General features: G+C 41.3%; 1 protein-coding gene across 5 annotated transcripts in view; it reads left to right on the top strand.

The window, feature by feature from the left end:
• The first annotated feature begins 814 nt into the window (after positions 1 to 814).
• snx27a (sorting nexin 27a) overlaps positions 815 to 20,279 on the top strand; it is a 40,024-nt gene continuing 20,559 nt past the window's right edge. For 2 of the 5 annotated variants that reach the window (XM_046417571.1, XM_046417570.1), the window contains exons 1-12: positions 816 to 1,289; positions 3,987 to 4,212; positions 4,328 to 4,520; positions 4,884 to 4,948; positions 5,446 to 5,550; positions 5,818 to 5,896; positions 6,236 to 6,399; positions 7,390 to 7,479; positions 8,317 to 8,466; positions 8,762 to 8,890; positions 9,169 to 9,228; positions 9,429 to 9,477. In XM_046417571.1, the coding sequence (XP_046273527.1) occupies positions 979 to 1,289; positions 3,987 to 4,212; positions 4,328 to 4,520; positions 4,884 to 4,948; positions 5,446 to 5,550; positions 5,818 to 5,896; positions 6,236 to 6,399; positions 7,390 to 7,479; positions 8,317 to 8,466; positions 8,762 to 8,890; positions 9,169 to 9,228; positions 9,429 to 9,477 (1,621 nt within the window). In that variant the 5' untranslated portion in view covers positions 816 to 978. Of the gene's footprint in view, positions 1,290 to 3,986; positions 4,213 to 4,327; positions 4,521 to 4,883; positions 4,949 to 5,445; positions 5,551 to 5,817; positions 5,897 to 6,235; positions 6,400 to 7,389; positions 7,480 to 8,316; positions 8,467 to 8,761; positions 8,891 to 9,168; positions 9,229 to 9,428; positions 9,478 to 10,116; positions 10,357 to 10,448; positions 14,669 to 17,041; positions 17,128 to 20,279 lie in introns of those variants that run through there. The other 3 variants (XM_046417569.1, XM_046417567.1, XM_046417568.1) reach the window with 3 other exon arrangements.

Genomic DNA, 20,279 nt, shown 5'->3' with positions numbered 1-20,279 from the left:
CAACTACACGTGGATTACCACATTCAATAATACAATGATGCTTTAACAGGAACGAATATCAATAATAAGAGTAAATGCATATTTTAATTGTAATTTATCAGCATACTTTCTGCTTTTTTGGTTTTCAGACCAAAATCCACATGACATGAGTCACTGAGACACTGATGAGTTTCAACATTAATATGTTGTATAACTATGTTAAGATTTAATGTCATGTATTTTGGTAATAATGAGTCACGAGAATCAACGTATAGTGAGAATCATGAGCCTCAAGGGCTGCAAACCTGCAAATTTTCAATCCAAACAAAAACTGCAGCAGTTGACGACACAGATTACTTGTCCATCCCAAAAGTGTGGGTATTAGACGATCTGGCAAAGAGAGTCAACAACCAACTATCTTTCTCCTCTCTGCACATTTAAATGGCATGTTTGCAAAGAGCAACCGACAAATCTTGCATTGTATGCCTTTGAATCTGCATGAGATAGACAGATAATTAAAGGCACCAAAAAGATGGATCATAGCTTTGTGGATTTGTGAAAGGGGTCTCACTCTATGGGCTTACTGTCTGGTCAATTTAAAATATTAAATATTTCTTTGCATATCTTTGTGGAACTATATATTTTATTTATATATGCATATTTATCTAATTTCTTAATGTTCATAAATGCATAGAGTTCAGTTAAAAAAATACATTTTAAAGCAAAAAGTCGCTAATAACTGAGAATGTAACTGCCGATGCTACGGTGAAAAGTAACTTTGAACGGGAAGGTAACTGAACACACACAACGGACGAGACTTTCGGTGCCGCCTCTGGGAGGTCACGTTGCATGGCCGTGTCTCGTGACGCTACAGAGGGGCGGGTTATCAACAACAGAGTCGGTCTGTGGAGCTAACGATACTGAGGGACAGAGCTCGAGTGTTGTTTTGAATTTGCTAGAAGACACCGACTGGAAGGGGGGCCAGGGCCTGTGGATAAGATGGCGGATGTAGGAGGCGATGGAACTCGGTCGACTCTCCCTTCGGCATCCCGTAACGGTCCGGTTGTGGGCTCATCTGCGAGCATCGCGGGCCAGAACGCACCTATGGTAACGTCAGGTCCACGGATGGTGAGGATCGTCAAGTCGGAGTCCGGCTACGGTTTCAATGTTCGCGGTCAAGTTAGCGAAGGTGGACAGCTTCGCAGCATCAACGGGGAACTGTACGCTCCTCTTCAGCATGTCAGCGCTGTTTTGCCTGGAGGTGCGGCAGACCGAGCTGGGATAGTAAAGGGTGACAGGATCCTGGAAGTGTAAGTCTGCTCCTATCCGTTCAGCTGAGCCAGATAGTTAGCCAGAAAGGCTAGCTACCCCATTTCAACCCGTGTTGAAAATATTTGAAGCATGTGTTAAGGTTAGCCACCTTCAAGGTAACGTTACTGTACGCAGCGTCACCTGCCTGTTATGACAAGAAAAGTAGCCGTTGACGTAGTTAACCAGTCATTTGACCAGCTACGACCATTTGCACTCATCGAACGTTTGGTGATTTAGCTACGTCAAGCTAATGCTAATGAGTTAACCTAGCTATAAGTAGAGAGCTAACCAGCTTACATAAGTTGGGCAACAGGCTGTGCATGCTGATTAGCTGTAGCTCGCTAGAGAGACAGGTAGCCAACGGCTTGTTTAGCTGGCCCTTCCGCAGACACTGTTTCAGCGTGGCTGTGATGATGATGTTTATTTGACAGCCTTGTTGATATTGCATTTCCATATGCATAACACTAGGGGTGTCTATTTTGAACCTGCCCGAAGACAGTGGATGGCAGTGTTGTCACTCAAATGCAACATCATAACAAGGTGCAAGTGTGTGCGCTCCTCGTACTGAAGAGGCCACTTGACATCTTTCACAATAGCTGTGTACATGAGGTAGTATCAGGTGCTGTCTGTTGTTTTTGCCGTTTATTCCTATCAGTGTACTTGATCGATTTTATTTACATGGCTTGCTCCTTTTAGCAGAATGGTAGCACTCAGTTATAAGAAAAAGGAAGTTCCCATAGAGTTGATATTTTCAGGTCTAATAATGTCACTATAAACCAAACTAACAGTGGCTGTCCATTTTAAGTAATTATGCACAATTACTAAAATTAAATATGTTTATTACAACTCCATGTGTATTTGTGGCCAAGCATAATCATTATTGTCAAGATTTGGGAGATAAAAACACGTTTATATTTGACTTTAAACATGACTTTAGATAGAAAAAAGTTAGAACAAGAGAGAAGAGAAACAGAGAACAGGGAGCATTGTTCTATTTCTAATGCTGAGGAAGTAACCAACCTATGTTTTCTCCATTTCAACTCTTCAGTTTCTCTCTGGTCATATGACAGGACCACAGCTTATCATGTGACTTTTTAACCAGCTTGACCATTTTGCAAACACTCAAAACACCCTTCCTGTTAAGTATGTCATATGTCAGCACTTTACACCATCTTTTTATGAACAAGGAGTAGGGAACAATGCTGCCTCACTGATGACAGCCAGCAAATGATTTATTTCTTTACTGACTCCTGCTTACTGCTGGCTGAAAGCAATGGAAAAAAACATAAATGTACTCATGTTTATGTTCAGGAAACAATAATGTGATGAGGTTTTGCAATAATTGACCTCAGCAATAGGCTATTAGTGCATTAACAGCCTATTATCATCAAAGACTGATATCATATTTAAGTCTTGTATTCAGTGAAAGTACCCAATATCTTAATGTCAGTGTGAAGAGCTTCTTGGAGCTCTTGCTCATATTAATATTTTATTTGTTTTTTATTCTATTTTATTCTCAGACATCACTTTAGACTTTGGTAAATTGTTACAGAAATTTGTCAGTGTTTGCGAGATAGTTTAAATATTTCATTAAAACATATTGACTACATTAATTGATAATGAGATTAGCTGGTAACCAAATAATTGCAGCTGTACATCAGTGTTAATGTTACTTAACTTATGTCTTAATGCCCTTTGTCGCTTAACTACAACTGAGACTCCTTTCGGACTCGCAATGCTTTGTTTTAATTTTGTATAATAAGAAAATAAGGGGATCAGAGTAGAGGTCAAAACTTCATCCATGTTCACCTTTTTGTTCAGCTCGTCACCTTCATTTTGCTGCCTAGTTGAGCTCAGAGGGATGCCATCATCCATTTAATCATTCCCGTTTTGATTCTTGATACTGTGCATTTATAAACAGTTAATTGAGACGCATAGTGGACAGACCTGTGCTCGCACTCTTACTTGCTTCCCCCTCTTCTGTGTCTGTCCCGCTGTTCCTCATAGGAAGATTAGCCGAGACACCTGATGCTGGTGCCATCTGGCTTCTCAAAGCCGAGAAGGGAGGTGTCTCACAGCACCAAAGGAAAGGGAGACATTAGAGATGACCTGGTTACTCAGCACTCCCAACATTGTGATTAGCAGTGAAGAACAAATGTGCTGACATTACCGTACTCCATCATAGGAAAACAAACATTTACGGCACAGGTGAAATATTTCACAATCATTATTATTAAGTGGATCAGTTATCAATTGCGACATCCACATTAATGCACTCACTTCATCAGAGTCGTTTTAAGATTCAGTGTTTAGTTGCATTCATTTAGTCCCTGTGGGCTGACAAATCGGTTTTTAGTGTTGCGATTATTGGTATTTGATACTGTGAGATGCTCTAATTTGAGTTATTGGAATTTCAGGAGAGATAAAGTTGGATCCCTAAGTATTATCTTAATCAGAAATTATTTTAAAAATAATTAACTACAATACATAACTACACTACACTAATTTTACACTATAACAACATGGTAAAGGTCCAATCAAGCTGTGCTCCGGTCATTGCTGAATGCTTTATCTGTTAAATTATCTGCCATGTTGAAATGTAAATTGGTCTTGTGGAAAACAATGGAATAAGAGGGTTTTAAAAACTTCAAGCTGATTTTCTTTCTGTCTCTCCCTCTGCCTTGCTTTTCCTCCAGTAATGGGGTGAGTGTGGAAGGTGCCACCCATAAGCAGGTGGTGGATCTGATTCGTGCAGGGGAGAAGGAACTGGTTCTGGCTGTGTTGTCAGTTCCACCTCAGGAGGCAGATGGGTTGGAAGGAGGAGAGGATGTCCAGCCGAACTATGACTACAGTGACAAGCAGGCAGTGCCCATTTCCATTCCCACATATAAACATGTAGAGCAGCACTCCGAGAGGTTTGTGGTGAGTGTTGACTCGATACTTTGCCTTATATTTTACCCTCCCTGTATCTTTCTCTCTTCCCTCCACTCTAATATACTACAGTCTGTTTGTCCTGTCTTTGTCTGGATGATCGTAGGTGTACAACGTGTATATGTCAGGTAGACAGCTGTGCTCAAAGCGCTACCGGGAGTTTGCCATCCTGCACCAGAACCTAAAGAGGGAGTTTTCCAACTTCAACTTTCCAAAGCTTCCCGGTAAATGGCCTTTCTCCCTGTCTGAACAGCAGCTGGATGCTCGCCGCAGAGGCCTGGAGGAATATCTCGAGCGAGGTAGGGTGATTGGGAAAGGTCACTGACGTATAAAGCCCACTCGTGTTTTGATTATCAACATGGGCAAAGACAAAAGGCTTTTCTGTTACAAATCTGTTCAACAAGAATTACTGCTCCATTTTCAAAGGTTGACTTTCAAGTAATCTATTTAGACCCATTAGAATCCATAAGCGCTTCATGTACCATAAGAGGGAGAAGTTTAATGTATATGTACAGAAATCACGTGGTTGGGACTGAAGATAGGAAAAGTCAATTTTCACAGGATACAGGCAGAATGACATTTAGCTCTCTTTTGTTTATGTGATTTACTTTGACCTCCCTCTCTTCATCTCCATCTTTCTGTGTCTCAATATTTGTTCTTAGTTTGCTCTGTGCGGGTGATTGGGGAGAGTGACATCATACAGGAGTTTCTCTCTGAATCAGATGAGGTATGCATTTCATTTGTTGTTCTAATATAGACTGCACTGGAGTTGGATGCAGCTATTTATATGTGAATTTAGATTGAGGTTGTGAATTTGTTTAACTTCCAAAGTTTTTATTGTAAATTTGCCATGAAAAAAGCATCAGCATTTGTGGCAGTTGAGTTTCGTCCATCGTGTCTGCCAGTATGGAGTTTAAACAGGAGAGGAAAAACAATCAAATAGTTAATTACATTTCCTTTCCAGTGTTTTGAAGAATAACAGTAGCAGAGACAAACGCAATACAACTGAATTAATCCAGCACTCGAGGAGGATTAGTTTCTAACTGATAGGTTTTCTGTTTTAGTTGTGTCTTGTTTGTTTTTCTCAAATCCAAAAGTACTTACCAGAAATTCTGAACAAACACATACATGTGCCTGCATACAAGCTGGCACACACTCTTGCAAATCCACACGAGTTGATGCCCCTTTACTGCGGTTCTCATTATGTGTTATTTCGCTTTGCAGAACTACAACGGAGTGACAGATGTAGAACTGCGGATAGCCCTGCCAGACAAGACCACCATCTCCGTCAGAGTCCGCAAGAACAGCACCACAGACCAGGTGTACCAGGTAAAGGACACATGACATCTGAGATGATGCTGCCTAACAGCTGTAGTGAACTGTTTATTGCCATGTTGTAGGGATCTGAAATGGACTTTGCTAAAATTATGGCCCTGATAAATCACATCTGTTGGTAAATACATGACATTCCATAAGTGTAGGATGCATGTTAATACTTGAAAAAAGATTATGTGATTTTATAAGCTTTCATGGTGCAATAAAAGTACTAATACAGTGTTTTTCTTACATAAGTGACTCGTTTTACCCTTCCTGCAGGCTTTAGTGATGAAGGTTGGAATGGACAGTATTATGGCGAGCTACTTTGCCCTTTTTGAAGTCATCAACCACTCTTTTGGTAAGAACTGTATGTGTGCTTGATATTTTTGAGTGTTTCAAAGTGAGATTCACAAGCTGTGTTTATGTACTGCCATGTGTTCGATTTAAACGTCCTCTCCCGTGTGACTTCATCACATGACCCAATTTTCTAAATAAAGACCTGCATCATCCCAGTGATGGGTCAAATCCATAGCCCAGAGGTATGTGTGTGCAGTTTTGGACAGCAAGGGCAGGTAATTTGGTACAGGCTAGAATTTTTTTTTAATGACTAAACAGACACACACAAACACACCCACACCTGCCCCCTGCCTTTCATCCCCCTCCTCATTCCCCTCTTTCATTCTATTATTTGTTGCAGTGCGGAAGCTGGCGCCTAATGAGTTTCCCCACAAGCTTTATGTGCAGAATTACACATCAGCCGTGCCGGGGACTTGCTTGGCTCTACGCAAATGGTTGTTCAGCTTCCAGGAGGAGGAGTTGCTAAGAGACAACCCGCTGGCACTGCACTACTGCTTTCACCAGGTAATAATAATAATTGAATCCCACTTGCCATGTACATGAGGAAACAAAATTTGATCCTCTGGGGGTTTTTTTCTTGAAGAGTTTATATGCTCCTGTCAGAGTTGTCCATTTTTTTTCATGGATAATTTCTGCCATAACTTCTTTTACATTTAATCACCGTTGCTGGTCTCACAATCTTCCATTTTCCTGGCTAGTGTGATTATACAGTATTTTACAGTGTCAAGGTTATGGACCATTTTAAAGTTGTCTTCTCAGAGACTACTTTTCCAAATATGCCTTGACATTAAGTCAACCAAAACCAAGCTTTGTGGTGACTGAATTTGTGCCAGCTGGGTGTGTGCTGGCAAATAATTATGGAGTTACTTTAGTCCTGGACAGAGATGTTTACCCCTACCTGGAACTGACATTCTAACTTAAGTCACATCCTCAACAAAATGTCAAGCTATTGCCTGTCAGGAAGTCCTAAAAATGTCATCCTGAATATAAAACAAATAGTCTAGAAACTTCTGAATTGAAAGCAGAGATCCAGAATAGTCTACAAGCCAGTGAAACTGCTCCACAGTATAAAGGTTGAACTTGAAAAAAAATAATCCTCTTAATTCAAATGCACTAAAAATAGCCATAGCAGTGACCAACAAAGGTCACCACCTGAAGTGTTTTAGGCATGCAAGTTTCAGCAGTGGCTCATTAAAGCAACTTCAACTGGAAAAGTAAACTTCTGAAAGCTCTGTAACCTGGGCAGAGCTACAGATCCAAGTGATAATTGTCTGAAGGTTCATCACTACAAGTGATCCCTTCCAAATTCTCACTTCATATCAATCATAGAATTAATGATATATGAGGTTATTTCTGTCAATGGTTGAGGTCAGTTACTTGAGGCAGAACATCTTGCTAAATGTTTTTAAATGAATAATCTTTTTTTGTGCAGTGACTTCAAATGGTAAATGGTGTTTTATGTCTTCTTGCTCCCCCACCCCCCTGTCTGTCCAGGCACTGGAAGATGTGAAGAAGGGATTCATAAAAACAGAGGACAAATCCTACCAGCTGCAGAAGCTGGCAGAGCAGCGCAAGATGGCCACGGTCAGTCTCACAGTCCACTCTTTGTTCGGGGAGGGAATTGGGACGACTACACTTTTTGCCTGCTGACCAGAGCGATCACCAAAACATTATCACATGAAAGTGGACCGAAAAGCCACAACCCCTTTCACGCTCGTCTGTGGTGTAAACAGAGATGAAGCCGTTGAATTTATACTGATATCTGTAGAACATTAACTGAAACTGACGTGTGAGGGCATCTTTGTGTCTATTTACAACTACAACGCCACACAGTGTAATATTTCCAACCTTAGCTAAATGAAAATAAAAGCAAAACTGATTTACATACTTCAGTGGTCTGATAGTACAAATGTTTGTGCAAACAGGAAACCTGCTTTGCTTCATCAGAATCTGGAACCTAAAAGAACCCGGTGGAGAGACCAAAACATTTTATTACCGCACACCCTCATGAAAATTTCTTCAAACAAAGGACTGTGAATGAAGTGGAATAAAAGCAGAGATTGTAACTCCTAGATGTGCCTCTTGTATCCAAAATTCTGACTCAAATTGCACATTTTACTGTTTGAAACAGCTTTAAACCGTGCACTCGCCTTCCGCATAATCTGGCCTTAAAACAGCAGTATTGCATCATGCAGCAAATGTCTTCTAAATGAAAATACTCTTATCAATATGCCATCATTGTTACAGTGTAGTAATGGAGCTGGGAGCAGGTGAGACATCAGATCACAACTTGTTAAATGGAGGATTGGGAATAACTAAATTAAGCCGAGAGGTGTAAATGTAATCTCATTTGGACTGCCATAACCTGGTTACTGACAGAATCGGTGCCTGATGTATATGTGCTCTGTAATACTTTGTTAGTACTTGAGTCTGCTGCGGACATGTGAGGGCTACAATGAGGTGGTGTTTCCGCACTGCTCCTGTGACTCCAGGAGGAAGGGACATGTCATCACAGCTATCAGCATCCATCACTTCAAGCTGCATGCTTGTACTGAGGACGGCACACTGGAGGTAAGTGTTTGTGCTTGTTTGATGAAAAAAATTCTGTGCAGTCAAGCTAGAAAATCCAACTAATCACCTTTTAAGGCTACATATGTTTTTTTCCATAATGAGTACAAACATGGATAGTCTTTCATTATTGAATGTGGTGATTATTCATTGGATGTACATTTTTGGCTTTGACTTGTGTGATAAAATCATCAGTCAAATCCAAATAGATTCACTGGCTTGTGAATCAACACAGTTTAAAGCTAAACATTTATATGCCTGTGGGACTTATCTGCTGTAAATCATGTGTCTCCCCCAGAACCAGGTCATAGCTTTTGAGTGGTCGGAGATGCAGCGCTGGGACACTGATGAGGAGGGGATGGCTTTCTGCTTTGAATACGCCAGAGGGGAAAAGAAACCTCGTTGGGTCAAGATCTTCACTCCATATGTGAGTCTGCTGTTTGACTTGTCTCACAATGTTTTTTAATTGGGATTATATATTTATCTGCTCACTTGGGTGGAATTTGAAGTTGTACAGTGACAAGTGTTATGAGTTTTTAATAAGCAATTTGTTGTAAACACTTGAGATATATATTTGATTTATGAGTCAGCACATTTTCCTTCACATGCAATCAGAGCAAGAAGAAGTGGAGATGTAGTTTCTGCAGGCTGATTGTGCTACATTGGTAGGCTGGATAACAAATTCTGTTTGCTTTTTCCACCCAGTTTAACTACATGCATGAGTGCTTTGAGCGGGTCTTTTGTGAGCTGAAGTGGAGGAAACAGGTAAGGGCCACTCCTTTCCTTTCTTTCTGGAAAGCACTTGACTACCTGCCAAGTTTGAAATTCCAAACTTAGCAGTTGACATTAATACCTTTTTTCTCTTTACAAATACAATAACCCACTAACATATTTTACTCAGGGCTTTTGTTTAAAATGATTCATGATATATTTCTTGCATGTTGATTTCTTTTTTTTGCTGTTAGGTTGAGGAAGAGGCCTCTGACAAAGACAACAAAAACTGCAGCAACAATGGTAAGCCCCAAGTATTTTATGTCCTCTATATAATGCCATAATGATAAAACACACACAAAGCACAAAACAACAAAGCACCAGCAGTGACAGCTATGAGGCTAGATTTTATCAAGGGCAAATTATGATTTGTATTCAGAGGTGGTACTGAGTAGTGATTTGAATGACAGCGCCATGAAATATGCACAAATTCCCTATCTGACAAAAGGGCAAGAGCAGGGAGGTGACAGTAAATAAGCTACATTCTTTTATTTCTCTGTATTAACTATATGTGAACATTTTATTAGTGTATTAGTAAGTTGAGTTCAGTGAAATTAAATTAGTCCTGGCCTAAAAGTGGTGCATTCAGATACCCTGGCATTATTTTCTTATCGCTTTTGTGCAGCTCCTGTGGAATTATAATTCAAAATGAACAGGCAACTGCAAAGCAGAGAAAAGGCTGCACTTAAGCAAAGAGAGAAATTCTCCACTAGTGCTCCTTAGAAATTACTGCGAGAAATGACATACGCTGATGTATTTCTGCGTACAGCTAAAAGGTATGCAGAAAAGATACATGCATACACATGTGACTCCCTATCAAAGCCTCTCTTAGCGGTCCACACATTAGAAGGAAGTCAAAACTATTTGCCCCATGTGAGCCAGAACGTGACCAGCAACATGAGAATGTGGAAGAGCAAGTGGAAGGCATGAGGATGAGTGAGGAACCTGTGGAGGTTTAGGAACCGGGACAGATGATGAACAGCTGAGGAGAAGCTGAGGAGGTTGAGGACATCCAGATAAAAGACGAGGGCTTCCTTCAACGCGCCACAGAGTCACAGTTGAACTGAATTAAAGCAGGGAAGTTTCTCAGGAACACTGTTGCTGAGACACTGATTGATCTGTGTTGTAACAGCGTTTTTGTAAGTCACATGACTTGCCAAAAAGAAAAGAAAATCATTCGGAGTTCTTCCCTGAGCCGTCTCTCTGTGTTTCAGAGTATCTGCCTCCTCTGGAGACACAGCAGAAGGGATGGCGCCACCTAGGGGGGGAGATTGCAACTTCCTAAAAACATTTGTCATCACCTAAAATAGAACTGGTCCACTTGCATCATCACAACCACCCCAGAGAGCGGCCATCGACAAACACGGAACTGACTGAGGGACTGAGGCGATCCATGCCCCGAGAAACAAACTGGAAGTGACCTATTTGGGAAATTGGAATAGTCGCTCTTAACCGACCCCAGGGATAAACACAGCAAGAAAAGCAATGAAGGAGAATAAACAAAAGCCAACTTTCATGCCATTTACTAGATCTCCATAGCGTTTCTGTTGTTTTCCTCCATGCATCTGCCCTGCGATATGGGGGCAGGACACGGGCAAAGTCTCGCCACTGGTTGAGATGTAATACACACACACAGCATATGACTGGTCAGGGTCACCACAGCGCTGCGGCACCATTTGCACAAAAGGAGGAAGCCGTGGGATAGAATTGTGGCGGTCGGCTCTTCATCACCAACTTCGTCTGAAGCCTTCTGCGTGGAACTTGTCTGCTGACCTGAGATGATGGAGATGAAAATAAGAAAGGAGGGATGCATAAAAATGTTGTTGATGAAGAAGCAAAGCAAAATCATGCTGTACACTGATTATGGACATTAGTGCAAAATTTACAGTTGCTGGGGAGCGGGGGGCGTGTTCATAGTAGAGTGTATGATGAAATATAGATTAATATAAAGGCTAAAATAATTGGTTTCTTGATCTGACATGGTAAAACGCCAGCTGAATTGCGTGCAAGCTGCTCTAACTAATCTGCATTTTTCACCTTGTCTTCTGGTCCAACCCACGCTACTTCAGAAAGATGTCTTTTGGCAGTCCGCCACTAATGTGTGTGTGTGTGTTTGTATGTGTGTGTATCCCCCTCACAAGTGATTTTTTATTCTGGTGATTTTGCAGAGCTTAGAAATTGAGAGGAAGAGGCTTTCTCATTCTCAGCTCTGCGCAGGGATGATCTCTCAAACAAAAGGTTGATAGGCCAAACGTGTTGGTGTTTTTGAAATGGCTCGCAAACTGTCGGACAGATTCTCCACACAGAATAAGGACGGGAACTGCCTGAAATCGGACTGATTTTTTTTTTTCTGTGGAGTGGACAGATTCAAAGGTCTGCATCCATGCAAGGACAGGAGGGCCTTTGCGTGTGCTTCTGTTGAGCTGCAGTTTTCCTAACAGGCAGCAGAGAGCAGCAGAGTGCAACACAGATTTGTGTTGCAGGTTTAGAGCAGAAATAGAAATCTTCTCAGAGTTTCTTACAGAGTGATCCCTCGGGCTCTGTAACTCACCCAAAAGTATCACTCCTCTGCAGTTTGTCCATTAACCACATCAGGAGGATGGGCAGTGTGTGTATGTGTTGTACAGGGAGGATGGGCAGTGTGTATATGTGTTGTACAGGGAGTAGATGGGGACTGTAACCATCCGCATACATAGCATTGCAGGCAGCTGTTCATCTCTTGATGCATCTAAAAGATTACAGTATTAGTTGTATGCATATGCACAACATCTTTGACAGTTGGAGTTTTTTTGTTTTGTTTTTGAGCAGCATTTCATTTATTTTTTTTTTATACACAAAGACAACATGTTTTTTTCTGTTTTCTCTCTGATGTTCAATCGCAAACATTTGTCTCACTGTAAGTGTGTTGAAAGCAGGTCAATATGAATTACATGAATTCTGAACTGAGACGTAAATGTATTGATGTCACCTTAATGCGTCGAATGGGTTTGGTTTATCCCACCAAGGGCTAATGGTTTTATCTTGGTCGATTTATTACGGACTCATTCTCGTGCTTCAGTGACCAAAAACCTGAAACTGAGAGTGATGTTGGTTTATTATTTATTCACACTGACTATTAGAGCACAAGTTCAAGTTTCAGTTTGTTGCAAGATCCTTTTTTTTCCCCCCACAGTTTAGCTTAGCTCTCAGTTCAATAAAATGTCACATTTGCTTTCAGTCAGTTACCTTGGAGCATGCTTTTGTGTGTGTGTCCTCTGTGTTTATCATTGACATTGCTGATAAGGTTTTAGGCTGTGATTGGACGTGTCTGATGAGCTGTTGGTGTGAGAGCCAGTAAATGAAGATGTTTTCGTTTTATCTGTATGACAGCGGAGACGCCAGACAGATGGAGACAAATGGGAGGTGTCTCCTATTGTCTAGCTAACATTCACAGCCCAGCACATGCTTTTTCAGCATGAGACCCACGCACACACACACACACACACACACATATCCCTGTCTCCTGGCTACTTTGTATTTATAGTTTGACAAAATTAGGTGCAAAAATTTGTGTTTTGTTCTTTGTCATCCATTTGTTGCCTCTGAGGACAGGCCTCAGTTGTACAACAGCCTATAGCAATACTTACCATAATGTAGTAGCATGTTGTGTTTTTACACACACATCACAGATAGCTGGATTGAGAAAGAAGCAGCAGTGTGCTGATTGCTGGATGGACAATTTGACAGCCAAAGTAATAGCCAATTCAGAGATGGATGACGTGGCAATTGGAGCTGTTGAACCATGATGTCTCTTTTTGGATGAGATGTGGAGAGGAGAGGCATATAGAGGTGGTGTTGGCTTTTCTGTCCTCCGCGCTCACTCACTCCAGGTCGGTCTCCCCATCATCACAGAGGGATGCAGTTGCCGTGGCAGCACCACGTTGGCTCAACACGCTTAGTGCAGCCTCTGTTCCTTTTATTCCTGTCAGCCAACCGCCTCAATCGCCCAATAATGTATTCAAAGCAGTGTTGTTTTACTGTTTGATGTTTGTTCTCTGTCCCCGTGGCTCATGCTGCTGTGAATAGGCTTTTGAAAGCTACTGTTTTTTTTTTTTACCTTTAGAATTTTGTATTTTTGGTCTTGTGTACGCCAGGTGCAATCTGACGCTCAGTCTCAGTCACAAGCAGGTGTGCAGTCCTGTCAGTTGTTGTCGGTCGCAGCCATCGTGAGGTAAATGTCATGGTAACCGTGATTAGGTGAAAGCCGAGAGATGACAGGAATGTTAAGAAGCATGTCTTTGTGCTGTTTGCCCGTGTTTGTCGGTGTGCGCTGTGCTGTGGGCCGCCTGTGTTTGTGTTTGAGATGCTGGACAGCCTTGGCTCGTAAGTGAATGTTAATTACAAAAATAAGATTGAATTTCACACAGGACTTAACAGATAAAAATAACATTGGATGGTACAGCAAACACAGTGGAAGAGGAATTAAAAAATGGAATGTGGTGTGTGGATGGTGTGTGAAGCTCAGAAAGTTTGTGTTCATCGCAGCCACCGCTGAAATGTTTGCCTAAATGATGCTGTTGCTATAGTAACACATCAGTCTTCTCAGTCTCGCGCCAAATCGGCTCTGATTTCCGTAACATCACTGGGTGGCAGATACTGTGTGAAATCTTCTCTGTTGGTTGGAATTCTGTGACATTTCAGGCTCAGATTTAGCGTTCAAGTGGCATTTCTCTTTTTCCTTTGACACTGTCAGGTCAGTCAGAGCTCTACGTTTGTCTCATCATCAGCGCTTTAGGTGTAGACTTGATGTTTGTTGACCTCTGGAACACGCATCCGGCTCAGAGGGCGTTAGCTACTGGCTTTCTCATTTCAGCTGACATGTCCTACCCTCGACTTACGTTGGGGGTGGGTGGGGGGTGGATGTTAAGTGTTTGTTTTCAAAAAGTGTTAGCCATTGTGTAATTCATTTTTGTTCATTGTTTGAAAACACAGGGAATTTCCCACAGCAAGTAGTCAATGACATTAAGTGAAAAACTAAGCCTTGTTTGTCTGTCTTCAGCATAACCTGTAAATAGTTGTTTTAAAAAGAAAAAGGACAAAATGCACTCTGGTTTCTCCAACTCAAAACTTTAATTTATTTAAACAGAAATTATAAAGATTGGGGAAATGATAGTGTACAACGCTAGAGCCACCACTGATCATTAATTTTGTGCGGTGGCAACGGCTGTGCAGAGGATTAGCTAACAACACAACGAAACGAGCTGTTAAAAAGAGTCAGCGTCTGAAGAGGTCAATTAACACCTGATGCAAAACTAGGCTACAAAATGGAGTTTTATATCTTAAAAACACATGAAGGTTTACTAACCAATATAAGAAAAAAAAAAGGTTTGAAAATGTTGTGTAGAGTAATAAATTGTAACAATATTTTAAATAAAGTTATATATTGGGGAAAAAAGCTATCAGTCTGAATTTATTTACTGTACAGTCTGCTCTTGGACATAAAATGAACTGTGGATACATTTTTTTTATGTTGGCAGTAATCTGAATTAGCTTCTGGGGGCTATTTTTTCCAGCTGTTAAATGATAAAGCACTCAAGTTGTGTTTATCAATGTATGAATTCTGTTCCTTTCTAGCGGGGCCTGGCCAAGGTCAAGACTGTCCTCCCATAAAGATGCAAAGTGATAAAGCCAGAGCAGGGCACATCTGGGAGCAGTTAACTTCTTGAAAGGAAGCGACACCTAACACGCTTTTTAATGCCTTCAAATTTGAATTGGTCAAGATGTTACAGCAACGCTGAATAAGTCGCTTTTATAAATGTTTCTTTTGTGAGCTGCCAAGCAAGGTAATGGCAGGGTCCCATTCACACACTTCCATTCATTCCGAAGGTTTGCTTTAGCTGCCTTGCACTCGGAGAGACGAGTCCTCTGATTCGTTTGCATGTGTGGGAGGCATTTATGCAAATGCAGTTCATATCCCATCGCTGCTGGTAAATTGTAAGTTCATACCAAAATTGTTTGGCACAAAAGGACTGAGCTAAGGAACCGAAGCTGATGTGACAGCAATTTTTGTTTTTCTCCACACTTCTGACTGCAGTGTTACAGCCTGCTGGATGAGAAGTGAATGAGGGCTGATCAAGACAAGAAGCAGATGTGACAGTTTGCTGGCAGGAAGCATTTCAGTATCGCTTATCCCCTTTTCAGCAGCTTTAAGAAGTCCAAATGAATAGAAAAGCTAAACAAATGACAGCACAGACCAAAGAAAACCCATGCCTGAATAGAAGATATCTCATTTGTAAATGGCCATGCTTTGCTGCAGCGTCTTCATAGTTTAGAGTCCACTCTTTTGAGAAATGCACAACAATGCCTGACAACAGCCCCAGATCTGCAGGAAAGAGACAACTGTTGTACAGTACAGGTCTCACCACAGGCAGCATAGCTGCTAATAAAGGCCCACAGGCACATTATTGTGGCGGAGAAACGGGCACAGTGACATTTTGATGGTCACATGCTGCACAGATATTTATGTTGCTCGCTGTACTCAACAGGAGCTGCTGCAGTTTGTGAGGAGGCAGAGGGGAATGAGGCAAGGCATTATTCAAACCAAAAATACAGGGCCTCTTAATGCACCCCATGGAACCAGGCCCATAAAATGTAGTGTGCATTGGCACTGCTGAGGTGAAAATACTCACCTCATTAGAGCTGAGAATCCTGTTCTGATCCTGACTGCAGGCTGCCACCTGGACTTCACCACCTGCCCTCACTTTTAATTTTTCTCCTGTCCAGCCAAGAGAGAAAATAGATTTTAAAGTCTTTATCTTTGGAGTAAAACTTCTTCAAGTTGTCGATGTGCAAGTCAAAATATATCCAGATATTGAGGTTAACTTGATTGAAAAGTGACAGTTTTTAGATGTATGTGTTACGTGTAACTGATGTAATTAAGCGTGTTGTTCAGCTGCATCATACTGCGAAATATCAGTTAAAATGCTGCTGAAAATGTCTTTAAAAAAGTTTGATTTTATCAGCAAAATCGCTGAATCAGTTCTTGTTATAGGAACACAATTAAGTACATTTACTGAAGTAGTCTCATTGAGTACAAATTTAAAATACTTGATCTATAATTGAGTATTTCTATTTTATGCTTTTAATTAATTAATGCATGCTAATAGTACTTTTACTTTAACTTAAGGTGAATTTTGAATGTAACACTTTGGACTTGGAGTGTATTTACTGATAAAACTAATCAAGATGTCCTCCTTAAAGCTACCTTTGAAAGAGAGGGAAGGGTGACATAAAAAAAAGAAACATTTTTATACCAGAAAATTAGTCAGTTAAATAACCACTGAATGAATGCTCTGACTTGCACTGGAGAGGAGGAGAAAGCGAACCCTGTTGTCGTAACAAGAACAGTCCCGAACAGTCGACTGATTTTAACTGTCGGCTTGGGATAAGGTCGTCAGACTGATGGAGTGGCTGCTTACACAGTGGTCACACCTGAGGGAAAATGTGTTAAGTTCACTTAACGTCCACTTGTGTTGAGGCTTCAGTGTAAAACAGTGTGGGAGTCTCTCCAAGATGCCATCCTCAGTTTTCCACCGTCTTTAGCTGTTAGCTCTTCTCTGTACTAAACAAATTCCTTTGTTGTGTCTGTTCCTTCTCTGCTTCTCAGAATAGAGGAATAGATCTGGAATATCAAATAACATTATGTAACAAAAAATAAACTTGTATAATTATGTGATATATTATTAACCCAACAGCTTTGATTCAAGACTCTAAACACCCTTCATGCAAGTCCTGAATTATCCTTGTTTGTTTTTCCTCATTTCACCAGACCTATCTGAATTGCAAAGAATTGCAGCATTCTCCAGAGAGGGGCAACTGAAGATGGGTTTTGTGGTGTAAGATATAAATATGTCTCAGAAAGTGCAGTTGTGTGTCAAGAGATGTTAAATGCAATTTTCCACATATTTTTCCTTCTTTTGGTCTTCTTTTACTGCCGACCTGTAGCGGTGAGGAAAATAACAGGTGTCTAAAATAGTTTGTGTCTGGATAAGGCTGCAACGATCTTTCCAGCCTCATTGCATTTTATCAGACAGATTGATCACATGAGATTAAAAAGCAATATCTCAGCCATGACATTAATTTTTGTACTTATAATAATTCCATTATTGAAACTAGAAGGGCACTCAGAGAACACAAACTTCCACCAAAGCCAATAGTCACAGGCCCCTAAACTGACGTGGACCCCCATTTGATGAGGGTTTGTCGTCTTGGCCTAAGCTACGCCACCTTTCATGAAATGGAAGGGTTAGTATGTTTGCTGTAATCCTGTTCACAAACAGACAAATGAACAAACTGTACTAACAATGCGACTCCTTGACAGGGGTAGTTAGGCACTGTTTAAAGGAGCACCCCACCAATTTTACACATGAAGTTTAGTTTCCTCGTCACGTGGAGTTCTGCTCAGCCTGTGAACTCTTTTGTAATGTCCTCTCTGGCTCTGAAGGTATTTTTCCAAAGTCTTAAGAAATATCTGATGATGTCTCTGCTTGGAAATATTTTCAACAGAAGCCATGTTTGTTGCCTGATGTTTAGCAGACAGGAGGAATCATAAAAAATATTTAGTTGCTCTTGTGTTGCTATTTAGTTGCATTGTGCAAAATGTAGTGCTGCAAGTGTGACTAAAAGTCAGAATATATCAGCCTGTGCTGCTTTAACATGAAATTTTATATTGCTACAGTATCCCTTCAAAAAAAAAAATCAATGAACAGATGAGTCTTCAGTTCATAATTCACAGTACAAGTGACATAGATATAACTTCATTAATTTCCTTGGCCTGGAAAACAAGTAAAATTCCTTAGTAATTTAGAATTTATGCTTTTGCCAATGCTCTTAAGTCCCTGAGTAGAAATTTGTTGGAAGGATGAATGAAGTTATTTGTAGCTTTAGGTTGACCTGCTGGGTGCATTTTAAACTAATCTCGTCTAGCAGTCAACTAAGAAATAAGTAAGAATTCAACCAGTTTAGAATCAGAGTGCGACAGTCAAATAGAGAGCAAGCAGCCACCCTTGACTTATCGGTTAAGAGGCCTTTGTTCCTAAGGACGGACACCTTGTGTCCACTTAACCTTGTGACCGCGGTGGCCTGAGCTGGTTAAACAGCGGTATCTAAAGTGAGTGAATGTGGCTTGGCAGGATTAATCAAGCCTAATGACACATCTGTAGATGGGCTCGCTTGGAGGAGTGAGCATCAATCACCGTCTGGAGTATCTCTGTCTGCCTCTCTTCCTCGCTCTCTTCTTTTCTCTCTCCCTCCCTCTCTCTCTCTCTCTCTCTCTCTCTCTCTCTCTGTCTCTCTCTCTATCTCTCTCTATCTCTCTGCTTCTCGTCAGCTGTATCGATCAGCGCTTTGGGCCCTTGGTAATTAAAAGCCATCGATCAGCCTCAGCCGCAAGATGTTGGGATGCGATCATGCAGCACAGCACAAAGGGACCCTTACGGAGGACAGGTGTGCATGCACATGGGTGGGAGCATCTGGATTCGTGTTTCTACTTGTATGTGATTAGCGTGTTGAGCAAATGTTGATGTGGTTTCATGTGATATGGAATCGACTCATGTAATCTCTCTGGCTGTGTTTAATCATCAAGTCTACGTTATTTTTTTTTAGGCTTGCAGGCTTGCTGGTTCATTTGTATGCTTTGCTGTGATTGCATCTTTTTAGCTTACATATCGCAACCCCATTTAAACAGTTGTGTCTGAGTCCTAATATGCCTCCAGTGAGGTTCAGTTGATTTACCCATCTAGAAAAATATCTGAGGCCTGAGAGCAAGCTTTAAGTCAGCCTGCTCTTATTAACTGAGAACTGGGGGTGGAAAAAAAACAACAACAAATGATTGATTGGATGCATACGCAAACTCAGAGGCTCATCTTCCCCCATGGACACACACGGTCTTCACACGCGTTCTCTCTCTTCTGTTTTATTCCGTCTGAGTGAACACAGTAAATGTAAGTGCTGCTAGATTGCTAGCGTGGTGCATTTTTCAGCCTTGGAGAGAAAGATCCCGTCAGACATGGGGCTGAGCCTTGGCCGGGCTGAATGAGGACCAGCACTCTGCTATAAATACCCCCCCACCCGACTCTTTATTCAGCCTGACATACTGACTGAGTGACACAATGAAGTGCTGCATACCGACCACACACGCACATGCATGATGGACATATGCTTGCATGAAAATATGTCTCTAATTTCTGTTTACTTCTGTGGTATATATTTTCCCTTGTGGTGTGATATACTGCAGTGGCCTTTCATTTGATGTCGGTGACTGAGTTATGCTTGTCTGAGCGCCCATCTTTCCTGCCTCTGTCCCTCATAAATCCGATGAATTACCCAGTATACCCCCCTTTTTCCTCCATTAACTCCCCCTCCTCTTTCTCCCGTCCACCCCCTCCCATTTCTGAACGAGTGATCAATTAAGGCCCTGTCCAGCTCTCACTGCGCGTCAGCACTTTCTCTGCTCCTCTTATCCCCCCTCGCTCTGTCATTTTTCTCTTCTTTTTGGGTGTCAGGCCAGCCACTGTCAACGCAGAGAGATTCGGAACAGACGATAAGGTGGTATAAAAAACAAAAATTAGAGAATCCTTTATTTTCAGGATGAGAAATGCTCTGTGTAGACGTGAGAGTTCAGTTGTCAGTATCTGCCGAGGGGAGGACATCTTTCTGCAAATCTGCCCCCCTCCCCAGGCAGGAAGTTTACTTTGCACCTGCTGGGAAACTAGACTTTAAAGAGGAAGAGAGAGGAGACCGAAGATGAAGAAAAAGTATAAAGTATTTGTACAACTATCTAAACTCTGTAGCAATTCACAGTGAGAATGCAGGTGCACAGTCATTGGACACAGAGTCAGTCAGGAATGTATTTAACATATTTGTCCTACTGGATCTTTGTGTTAAAGCAAAGATTTTTCAGATGGATTTCTTAAAGAATAAAGCAGCCAGTATTCAATATTTTTCTTACTGTCATCAAATGCCAAAAATACCAAAAGCAGCAACACATTTATCCTACTAAGAAGCAC

Source organism: Scatophagus argus, chromosome 17, assembly GCF_020382885.2.
Source record: "Scatophagus argus isolate fScaArg1 chromosome 17, fScaArg1.pri, whole genome shotgun sequence".
Taxonomy (NCBI): Eukaryota; Metazoa; Chordata; class Actinopteri; family Scatophagidae; genus Scatophagus; species Scatophagus argus.
Note: the sequence above shows the minus strand (reverse complement) of the source record. Positions and strands in the feature narration are given on the sequence as shown.